This window comes from Lissotriton helveticus, chromosome 1_1, assembly GCF_964261635.1.
Source record: "Lissotriton helveticus chromosome 1_1, aLisHel1.1, whole genome shotgun sequence".
Classification (NCBI taxonomy): domain Eukaryota; kingdom Metazoa; phylum Chordata; class Amphibia; order Caudata; family Salamandridae; genus Lissotriton; species Lissotriton helveticus.
The window spans coordinates 2,061,916,796-2,061,929,128 of NC_136057.1; the positions used below are offsets into that span (position 1 = coordinate 2,061,916,796).

The following is a 12,333-nucleotide window of genomic DNA, read 5'->3' on the forward strand; positions in this document are numbered from 1 at the left end:
AAACTGTATATGAATAATATTTTTTGAAGGAGTATTTGCCTATAGGCTTACTCAATAGCCCACTATTGTTGGTCTTTCTCACTTCTGAGGGCAAGGAATCACAAAGCTATTAGAAGGGGCAAGCCAGAAGTAGTAGATGTTTCTTCTAACGACCCCTACATAGTTTTCCATGTTACTATTACAAATTCACATCTGTCATTGGTTCAAAGTCTTGCATGACTTCATCAAAGTTTAAATATTTCATTAAATCTATTTTAAAACACATGGAGGATGCCATTGAAAAAACAATATATAGACAGAACATGGGCAGGAGAATTTTTGATAGGTTAATATGGCCTGTAAATGGTAAAATGAGCAATAAAAAAAGAATAATACATCCTTCATTTACAATTTATTAGGTAGCAAGTACATTTTATCAAATAGGCATAAACACAGAACATTTTGGTTCTTGTACATTATTACTTCAATTTTGCAGTGGAGCATGCCTGGATTAAATATAAGGAGCAGGCACCTTTAACTTTACAAAATATGTCTTTCTGATGGATACTTCCACCTCTAGATTCCTCACTTTTTGAATATTTCCTGTGTCAGACTGAATCTGAGAACTTTTCAATAGCTCTCCAAGCTGCTAGGAGGCATCTGCTCGACTTCGGTGATTGAAACAATGCACAGTGACGTCACTGGAGCATAAAAAACCAAAGCCAACATACTCCTGTCCGTTCTCAAATCTCACCTGGTGGCCTCCCAGCACATCCTGTTTATAGTGGCAGCACTGGACAATCCATCGAACCGAGCCTTTCTCCCTCCTCAGAGAGAACAGGATATTCAGGCGATGATCCCAATGTTTTTAGTATGGAGCACAAATTCCAGTCCTGATGGTCTTATGCCTATTAGGTCTACTGGCTTCCTGCATTCCTCTAGTCACTCACACACTTGCACATGAGGGCTCTGCAGTGGAGCCCCCACAGGTCCAGCTGGCAGTGGTCCAAACATAATGGTGATCTACAGTGTCCTGTGATGATCTCAAGGGACATGCCGGGGGACTAGATGTGGAGCATGAAAGGCAACCCGGTAAATGGGAGGCCATTCCACCCGCCACCAGCAGTGAATAAGGTGATAATGGATGCTTCCACTCCAGGTTGGGAAGCTCAACAGGAAGAAGTGGAGATCAGAGCACTTTAGTCTCCAGAAGAGCAGATGTTGTATCGCCTGCATCTACACCAGATCAATAAACAACAGGTGCTCAAAGCCTTTCCAGCATCCCTTTGTGGCCAGTCCATTCAGTTCTTGATGGACAACACAAGTGCAATGTGGTATATTAACAGCAGTGATGAGTAGGGTCACATTTCCTCTGTCAAGGAGCACTATGACACTGGCCATCGAATAACTTGGCTTTAGGTCTGAATGCTTGAGTAGGCACCCTGAGTTTTGACAACCACAGGAGGCTTCATGTAGAAGTGGTCTAATACATCTTCAAGCCTTGAGGAACACTTCAAGTAGATCGCTTTTCCACCCATGACAATGCTCAGTGCCCAATGCTCTGTGCCTTCCAACATTTGTTGCAGGGAGTTTTGGGGGATGCGTTTTTTTTTAAGTTTAAGTTTTTGCTTCACTATGCGTTAACCCCTGTGCCCTTGATTCCATGAGTACTGAGAAATATTAACCTCAACTGGGTCAAGGTACTCTTAATTGTCCCGAACTCACCAAGAAGGATGTAGTGTGCACCTCTCCTAGTGCCCCCGCTCCAGTTCCCTCACATGGTAGACCTCTTCCTGAAATCTCAGGGTCAGATACTGCACCCAAACTTCCAGAACCCAAACCTTCTTTGGTGGACATTGAGCAGGATAATTTGAACAATTTGTCTCTATCTCCTGAAGTGGTGGATGTTATCCCAAGAGCCTTCAGACACTCCATCAAAAATGTATATTCTGGAGGAGGCGGTAGGTTTGCCAAATGGTGTACAGACAACTTAGTAGACCCTCTTAAGGCCCAAATATTGGACATATTATGATTTTCCCTATTGGTAGTCCAAGAGGGTGTGCAGTGGGCACAGTAAAGGGCTGCATGGTTGGCCTTTCTCTGTCTGCCAGGTCAACCGTTTATCTTCAAATCACCAATAGTCATACGTTTCAGAAGGGCCACAATAACATGTGGGGTTTTATTCTTGTTTTGACATTTATAAGAAGTTCCTTGTTCGAATCTTTAGACAGTTGCCATTTGTGACTCCTTACTCTTGACACGACTTTTCTTGTCATTTATTTTTTAGCTATTATGTCTGCAAAGCATAACATTTAGTTGCAGGTACCTAACAGTGGCCCCCTTTACTAACTTCTTTCCAGAGAAGCTGGTTCTTAGAACCAAGAATGCTCTCCTGCCCAATGAGGTCACGCAATTTAATATGGGACATTCCATCACCTTACCTTCATTTTTTTCTCTTTCACTCCCTACTAAAGAGAGACTTCATATACTGGATACTAAGAGAGTGGGCAGCTAATATATTGACTGTATCAATGACGTTCAGAAGAGAATGCTGTCAAGGTGAATCATCTTGTGTGTTAAGATACAGTACGCCATTGCTCACAAAGAACCCCGCATGGCATCAGAGGTCATTCCACCAGACTGAAATCTTCTACTTCAGCCCTGGCAAAGGCTTTCCTACACTCCTTTGCACAGTGTTACAGGTTAGATTCAGAGATGCAGAGGGAAAGTACTTTGCACACTCTGTCTTTCAGGATTTCTTATTTAACCACTCTTAAAAACCCACCTCCGGGTTGGGTACTGCTTTGGGAGTCTATTCAAAAGGTAGAAATATCCAACATCCAATAAAAGATGACATTACTTACCTTCCGTAATGATCTTTGTGGTGGATACTCTATCTACCTCCAGATTACTCACTGCTTATACTCTCCTCCCCTGTGGAAGGCTGGTTTGTTAATTTAGATCCATTAATAATGTTCCTCTCTAGAGATTGTGCAGCACCTGGATAAGCTGAAGTCTTTCTCATCATGTTCACTTTGTCTAAAAATGGATGGGAAACGGATGTCAGGACGCCAGTGGGTGCACTTTATAGCTTCAGTGACATCACAGTGGTGGCATTTCTGGCGCCAGAGTGGAGCCAGTGCCCCCAGACAGTCTGGAGAGCTATTGGATAGTTTCCAGATTCAGTCTAATGCCTGTGATATTCAAAAAGTGAGGAATCTGCAGGTGGATATTCACCAGAAAGATTGTCACAGATTGTCAGTGACTTTTTCGTTAATGCATGTGGGTCAACAAACACTGTAGAAAAGATGCTTACAAAGAAACAATGGTACTTTCCAACAAAAAACGTTTTCATGAGAAAAATACAAAGCCTTTTACATTAAATGGATTCATTGTTGCAGCTGAAAGAAAAGTAAGTTGTAGAAATTGGTTAACCAGTACATTTAAGCAGTCATATTTGGTTGCAAATTTCCTTTAAGGAGATCCATGTCCCTAACTTGAAATGCATTCTAAAACGTTGAACGGACTTTAAAAAAAAACATTTTTTTAAAGGTTACATCCCTATAGCCTACAGTTCAAATGAATGTTCTAACTCTGAACCATTATATAAAATACATTTTTAACTGAGAACCATACACCAATTAGTAAAGTCGTGAAAACCCCAAAAAAGATAACATTGAAAAACCACCTGTACTTCCAGGAGAATGTTGCAGTTGCAAAGTTTACTGGTGTGACAAAAAATCTTGATTGCTATTCTTTCTGATGATAAATTGAGAGCAATGTGCTAAAACTGCCTTTAGTGTACTTCTTTCAGGGAAAAAGTGACGGTTCTACCACGTTTTACTCCAAGTCTACGTCTGTATTACAGGGCAACATGTTAAGACATACATGCCCAACCGTTATACAAAGTTCAGTTATATGCTCCCCATTGGACAAAAACAAGGTTTTACTTTTCAAAATTCATTTTCTTCATTTCTCTTGTCAAATTTGAAAAAAAACGAATCAATGGAGAATGACTTCAAAGATAGACATGTGAGGAAATTTGACTAATCAAGGCGTTAATTCTTTGAATACAGTTTGTACACGTATTTTGTGTTAACCTCTGAAGTTCAGTTTAATCAACATTCAATTTCCATATTTGAGAAGCCTACCAAAACTGCCAAGGACTCATAGGAATGGCAAATCAAAAAAAGAAAGTTTTTTTTCTTTCCTTTGACTGGGCCCCATCACAGGAATATAGATGGGCTTAGCAAGAAAGCAGAGAAAAGAGAATCCAGCAAAAGCAGAGCATTAGTAGTCATCAGCTACAAAAGAAAGAGAAAAGGAAAGTATTAGAAGAGCTAATTACAACAGATTTCAATGAAATGAAGAAAAGGGATAAAACTGGGCAGATTTTTAAAGAACTTATCACATCACTGTTGCTTACTTTCTATAGTGAGGATGCAGGAGCTCGCTGCTGTGCCCCTGCTGTTGACTACTTTACACATATATTCTCCCTCGTCTTCTGGAAACGTTTCTGGTAAGTAAAGACAGTATGTTTCTCCTCTTTCAATATATTGGTAATCCTCACAGTCCTGAAGCATTTCTCCTTCAAACCACCATGTGACTTCAGGCTTTGGTTCGCCAATGACTTTGACTGTAAATCTAACTGGCTCACTGTCCACAACTGACATGTTTTTCAGAGGTCTTTTAAACCATGGGGCTCCAGACCGAGCGTGGTCTTCTTCGTCTTCATAAGTAGAACCGTTGACAATACTTCCCTCCTCTTCATCGTCTTCTTCTTTTTTCTGTGAATGATAATTATATTGTTGGCAGAACAGTATTTGATCAGATAACAGTTACTTTGAAAGAGTATTTTTTTTTTTTAGAAAAGATGAGGATTTTATATTTTAAACTGTAAGTAATCACAATATTTATTGTAGTGATACTAATAAAGCGAGTATTTGCTATTACTACCAATTAATACTACTTGTAATTATGATGTTATTATTATTGTTATATAAGAACCGTACTGTAGACCATCCAGATGTATGCCATCTTAAAATATTTGGTTTTCAAATTGTCAAACATATGAGTAGGATGGACGAAATGACGGTTGGCTTTCTAAATTTAATTTACCATACTTTCCAGTGAGTAGTTTATATCAAAAGACAAGGTACAGTTTTTTAAAATTTTCAGGTGTTTTTCAAAAATAGTGAGATAAAAGTAAGCATCAAATATTTAAATTTAACAGAACCACGTTCAGAGGGACAAACGGAAAGCAAGAGCTACAATGCCCAACCATGGGGGCTGAGGGATTTTACACCTGATATCCTAGGGCCGGCATACTATGGGTCCTGAGCAACTGGGGCCAAGTACCTTTTCAGCACCTGACTCTGTAGTAGCCCGAGTTGAGCATTCCAAGGCTTCTCAGAGTGGAGGTAGATACAGGGGTGAACATAGGATCACAACTCAAATATGCGCAGTAGCAGTAATAAATGATTGCATAGTCAAATACTTGCTTTAAGCAAAAAATAAGTATTTATTCTATTAAAATCCCCACATTTCCGAAGCGCAGCAGATATTGTCGTGTAGTTCCTATAAACCCATATAGGATCTGCACGTTTAGACAACATATACTGTAGGATTGGAGTCAGACTGATTCTGGACCCCCCTACCGGATATGTCAGCCTGTATACCAGCCAGCTCACAGAGCCACTAGAAACTCCTCTTACCAAGAAGAGAATAGTTCTTGGCAACCATCGAACAAGACAACGCTAATCCCTCAGAATCGTGGAAACAGTGCCACTTGTCGCTCAGTCACTCGTGCTCACTTTGTCTCAGAGAGATACACAGAATAAACAGTGCGGATGCTTTTCAATAAGGAATTATTGAACCAGCGTAATTCTAGTGTAAAATAGGTGTGCTCAAACAACCGTTAGACAACAGATATAAATGATTATAAGCACTAACAGAGTAAAAGGATGATAGATTTCTACCATCATGCTAAAACAATGAATACAGTCAAGTATATAAAATACATGACAGTAAAATGCGTACTCCTACGATGCAACCCTAACTAAATGTACCAAAGTGTACTTAGCATGTATGTGGGTGTAAAGCCAGGAATCTCTCTAAGATAAAGTCAACCCCATTACCTGAAGTAAGAGACTGTGGGACCCCTCCTCGGACTCGAGGAGGACACCCCGCAAAGAAATGTCAGACCACTGCGAGGTGGAGTGTCTGCGTGCAGGAGCCTCAGCGTCTCACGTCAATGTGTCGGCATGGAAGTCCTTTTCTCCTCTGACTATCTCAGCAAGAGATGATGTATATATACCCAAAGTGGTACCACTTGAGGCTGTACCTTGCTGTGTCATGTCGGACTAGGATGACAGAAGGAATGACCCTTATACATAGTTATTATGCAGGAGATGGTAGGCCTGCTGTCCTGCTGTGATTCCAAGAATCCTCATGCATAATAAATGAGGCTTAAGCTTTTTGGAGAAAACACCATATCATCTCTGGACATTACCGTAACTAGGTAAAAGGTCAATACTATGAGCCGTTAGGTAGTGTAATGGTAGTGGGAATATAAGTGAAGGGTTAGGTGACCACCTAAGCCTATATTAGGGTACCTATATGGAACATAACAATATAAGACGCCTCAGTCTATTTCAGTTAGATTTTATCAATTGAAGGATGAGTACCAGTTTAGCTCCTTTCATCCGGAAATTTTGATGGCAAATAGTAGTGAAATAGGTCTTCACATAAGTAACAAAAGTATTACAATCTGGGAGAAAGCGAGGTTACGCTGTTTTAGCGATTTCCTTGTTGAAAGGTTGATGGAATCTTGTGATCAGCTAACATCTACAAACGCAGATTACTTTTTTCTTTTTTTCAAATTCGTAACTTTATAAGGAAGGCCCAATTCTCCAAAGATGCTTTAGCGAATTTTATAAAGTTAGCTACTATATGAAGGAGACTAGAGGGGTAGGGAATTAGTACCAGATCTTACAAGAGCAATTACATACAAAAGTTGTGCCGCAAGCACTACAAAAGATTGCAAATGCTACAGGTTGCAGGCTAGACCTGCAATCCTGGAGTGTGTACAATGTTTGGGCACATGAGGGGAGCCAATTTCAAACGCATGGCTTATTAAAGTAAGTGGCAACTTTATTATACACCATCTCGCCTTCATGAAATGTACTCTACTATATCGGGGACATGTTTTATATGTAGTTGTTCTAATGGGGATTGGCTCCATATCTGCTTTACATGCTCGACCCTAATTGAATGCTGGAAGCAAATCTTTCATTGACTTAGCGAAAAACTTCCTTTTTGGAATTGTGGATACACTAAACTTAACAATTAGACAGCAACAGTATATTTTTTATAGCACCCTCAAGTTGCCAAGTCAGTAATTCTCTAAAACTGGAAAGTGGTAGAGCCTCCAACGTTTTCCCAATGGCTACTTAAGATGACCCGAGCTGAAGTAAAAGAAAAATGATATGCGCAAAGAACAGGGGCTATAGTTAAATGTTCTCAACTATGGGGACGGAAGAAAGGTTAAGCACATGCCTATATCTATATTTGATCTATATATTTACATCTATTGTTTGTATATTTGAATGTAATACGTATTGTGATGAATTATGTGATTTCTATCTTTTTTATTTCATCTGTTTTTACTAACTGCAATAAAAAGAAAAAATTCTTAAAGTATTTATTCTATGGCTACCACCCCGAAGGGAAATACGACATTCACAAACAATGTCCACAGTCCCCTGAGGTCAAGGCTCTGGTGTTTCTTAGCCGTTTCAATGAGTTCCACTCCACCCTAGCTTTAGAGGTATTGGTTATTCTTCATTCACTATAGGTAACATTCAGGCAAAGCCCCACCAGTCCGAGTCTCATGTGTCTCACTCTAACTCTTTATAAAAGTCAAAGTGTCCCAGCAGCGAAACACTATCTGGCAAGCAAGTTCCCCTGGGGCTAACTGGCCTGAAATCAGTCATACACATCACTTACAGGACCAGAGTCCCTGAGTGGTGAGCTGCAGCAGCTATCTCCAGTAGGTTCTGCTTGGTGGATCTCAAGTTCCTCAAATGCAGTCATGCAGCTGCAATGACCGGAGGTTCTTCATGGCTCCACCAAGATGGGTAAGTTATTTGGTCCTTCCCACCAGGCAGGGGTGGGGGAGATAATAGTCTGAATGTCCTGACCCTCAGTCACGGTGCAGGCCCACAGGGGTCATCACGGCTTGCTCTCTCCTCCAGAGACAATCCCAACCAGGTCACACTTCTTACTTGGTCGCGATGGTCCCCTCTGACATACAGGATCATGTCTCTTCACTGCAAATGAGCTCTGACCCGATCAGCACAGCAACTTTCTTCAAGGCTGCTGCTACTGGCATACTGGGCTGCAGGCCTTTCACCACAAATGGGCTATGACCCAATTGGTACAGCGACAATCACGGCTCACTTCACGGCGGCTGCCCTTTTCTGGCTTTCAAGACCCGCTGATTTTCACTGCAGATGGGCAATGAATCAGTTGGAGCACCAGCCGTCTTCTCACACCTCACTAAGAGAATCCACTCAACAGGATTCCCCACTGGACCTCACTCCCTTCTACACTCTCCTCTTCCACACAGAGCACACCTGTCTTGGAAAGTAAGCAGGCGTTGGTGCTCCAGACTCCAGCGCAGATGGTCTTGGATTGGCTGGGTGATGTTCCTTCGCCCAGCTCGGAGACAAGCTGGTCTTGTCTTATGGTCCTAGTCACAGGCAGAAGCCTTGCAGAGTCAAACCTCCTCACACAGCCTGACTAGCTGCTTGACAGTTGACATATTTTAGGGTGTCAAGCTTCCCTTCCTATAGTCCATTTCGAGATACCAAATGTGATTTAGAGTCTGAGTCTTTGAAGTTTCTGTTGAGTGTCTGCTTCCTTTTGAAGTGCCCAATTGTCTGCCTTTCTTACTCCAGAAAGCAGTCTGTCACAGCAGTTGGGACTCCAAAGCTGATAGCTCCACAACAAAGGTCATGGGAGTGGGTACTAGTTCACACCTGGATGTCAGCCACATTGATATGTGTATCAAAAGTTTAGCCCAGGGCCACTTCCCTAACCTTTATGATTCTCCTATCAACCCCATCTCCTTCCTAAAATGTGCAGGCCCCTTCCCTGGGACCTCTCTCTGAATCAAGAGCACCCTTTAAAGTGTACTGAAGCAGTCTGGCTCTTCCTCTCTCCAGTGTGTTCTGCCCAGCAGTGGTTAATTCGTAAAAAAAATACGTGCCCGGGCTCTCGTCAGGAGGCAGCTTGCACCAGCCCATTTCACCTGTTAGCGCTGCCTAAAACAGAACCAATTACTAACCATGGAAGTGGGGAGAGGGCATGGCGTAATTGGCAGAGCTGCCGACTTCAGAGCTGAGGAACCAGGTTCAAGTCTCGGCGTTGGCTCAACATCCTGTGAATGTGGGCACATCACATCACACTGCCTGGTGAATGAATGTGTCCTTAACTGGTGCTCATTAAAAGTGCTGGTGTTGATGATTTGAGCACCGGAAACCACAGGCGGCTCAAATTAAGCACTACCTCCCAGCTCACAATAATGCAGCAATACACAAATCTGTCTGGGGAGATTGCTCTACCTTCTCTGCTCATGTTTCACCATGTAGCACAAACATATAACATAAATGCACAGCACTACCTTCTTCAACTAATGTACCACTCAAAAGCACACATACACCCAGCATATGGATATAACATACACACACTACGCAGTACGGCATTATCTGGGTATTGTACTATTCACAGGCACACATACACCCAGCATATGTACATCACACTTCACACCGAGCCAATGTAGACCAAGTAAAAGTTAAGCACACAGAAATGGAACTTTAGATGAATGAGCCTGTAGACTTCACTGCTATGACACAGGCAAAAAGGACCTGTTCACTCTTCTTGATCAGTACATGGTATGTGGACACCACCACGCTCATGCTGTTTAGCTCCTGTTAAAGACATTAGCCTTTCACCACTATGAGGGTAGTGCTTTGGTCGCCCCGTCCGGTCTCGCAAGAACCCAATCCATAAGACTGTGACATGGCGCACACGCATGAGCCATGTTTACATGTGACAACAAAGATCAACAGTAGGGATCCAGACATCAGTACAGTTGGGGCATTCAGGGCAGGGGTGCATGTCCATTACCAGGTAGAGGACTTTTCCCATCCAACAATATTTAATATGGGAAATTTGCATTTGTATATTGTGTCACTTAACATCTAAAAATACTTAACCTAACGTACCGTATATCAATAGATGCAAGAGGCAGATAGAGAGTAATGAGCCGAAGTTCAAGACTTCTATCAGACAGCATTTGTCAAAATACAACTCAACATAATGCAGTAACCCCACAGGGCCACTTTACTTTTATTCTCTATTGCTGTTAAGTCAATCAGAAAACATGGATCCTGGTGTTTATAATTGTTAAGAGTAATTCCAAAAGTAAATATTTGTATTTGGTTTGCACATAACATGCAACAAACAGTGGCATGTCTAGATGTGTTTTTAGAGGGGCACAAGAGGAGACATATACAAAACTGTCAAGGCCACCTACAGTGTTTATGAAGATTGTGAGCATGTATGTTACCCTTTCAGGTTTCCTTTTTTGTATGTATATACTTACTAGAAACCCAAAGGTTAAATTGAATTTATAGTTAGATGAATATTTCAGTAACAATGTAAGGTTTCAAACTGAATAAAACCCAAACATTCACCAGTTAAAGTTATCTATCGTCAGATAACTATAACTCGTGTCACGCACAGTCTTTTCATCAATTATGTTATTTCAGATGTTGCAGTAATGTTTAATGGGATTCTGTGGCCAATTTTATTTAAAATAGTTTGCTTATGCCATGGTCCAGTGGGATTTCCACAGGATCACGGCATAAAAAAAAAAAACACTAGCCGGCTTCATTTTGAATTTTAATATTTTGAACCCCAGAGTGGGCCAGGGCCTTGAGTCATTGTTATAAAATATTTAGGGAGATGGCGGGAGTGGGGTCCCCTATCAGAGCCACTCTTAGGCCTCAGGGACCCTATCCCCAGGGGCCACATACAAATTTAAGAGGAGGGGAATACAAACCCCTGGCCCGATCCCCATTCCCAGGGCCAAACTTTAAATATAAGGGGGGGCATGCTTTCCACTGTGTATGATACTACAGAATTCCCCATCAAGCCTACACCATGACTCTCTGGTTCCCTGTCTGGGCAACACCCCCATACTCCCAGGCAGGGAACTCAGTTTTGTTATTGCCCCAGTGGGAGCCGTAAAGAAAATGCTGCTCCCACTCAGGTAGGAGCAAAGAAAAAGGTGCTAGCCCCTGCCAGCCTCCAGTATGGTGCTGGCTAGGAAGCTGGCCAGGGCCTTGGGGCTCCCCCCACAACACCCAGTTACCCCCTACATTGTGGGTGCCCATGTGTGCACTGAGGTTCCCACCTATAGCAAAGGAAATTGCTTTCTCCTGCCAGGGAAGCAGGCTAGGGTTGTGGGGGCCTGGGGCGCAACCCATGGCCACTAAATAAGAAAGGAGTACTGGGTGACTCAGGTGGGCACCAGGCACCAACTTAATGCTCCCACAGGCATACAATAGTTGTGCAAGCTGGGGAGCCCGCTAGGGCTGTGGGGGCCCTGGTGCTACCACTGCAGCCCCATAAAATGAAAGATGTGCTTGTTCCTTGGTTGTCCTTGTGGGTGCTGAAAAACCCACAAAAAGTTTGTTTTTTAAAGAAAAGAATAATAAATAAGCGGCTGAGTCACTCATTTAGTATTCACTGCTCTGTGAAGGTGCACCCCATAATGTATTTACATTTGTTTTTTTACTTTGGCGGTGTCCCTACAAAGCGCATGCGCACTAGCAAGTATTTTTTTAATGTTGGAAGGGGCTGAAAGGAGTGTTACAGCCCCCCAGCAACATTAGATAAAAAACAGTAAGTCTCCTGGGTCATTAAATCCCTGACCCAAGGAGAACTTACTATATTTTTTAAAGCACTCCTAGCTGCAAGTACTTATTAAGGTTGTTTTTATCATTGCTTTATGTGGGCTGAAAAATGTTAAAAGAAAGGCTCATTGACATGTATGTTTTATTTTTATTTTTTATACAGGGGAGTAGTCTGACTGGGAATGGAGGAAGATGCTGATCGCCTGAGCGCCGGGTTCCAGTGCCCTTAAGCTTACATTTACTCATCTTTAAGGCCCTGTCGGTGCACAGCCGTGCCATAATGGACTCTTTATTTTGTCGGAACCCGCTGTAACCTGCCGAGCACCCCTGGATCCTGTCAGAGAGGAGGGGCCATTTTAATTTGGCAGCC

The 12,333-nt window shown here is 42.2% G+C and overlaps 1 protein-coding gene across 7 annotated transcripts in view; it reads right to left on the reverse strand.

Annotated features, from left to right (window-relative positions):
• Window positions 1-372: 372 nt before the first annotated feature.
• NEXN (nexilin F-actin binding protein) overlaps window positions 373-12,333 on the reverse strand; it is a 382,609-nt gene continuing 370,648 nt past the window's right edge. For all 7 annotated transcript variants that reach the window (XM_078645115.1, XM_078645157.1, XM_078645108.1 and 4 more), the window contains 2 exons: window positions 4,406-4,766; window positions 373-4,283 (listed from right to left, as the gene is read on the reverse strand). In XM_078645115.1, coding sequence (XP_078501241.1) covers window positions 4,270-4,283; window positions 4,406-4,766 — 375 coding nt within the window. In that variant the 3' untranslated portion in view covers window positions 373-4,269. The remainder of the gene's footprint in view (window positions 4,284-4,405; window positions 4,767-12,333) is intronic.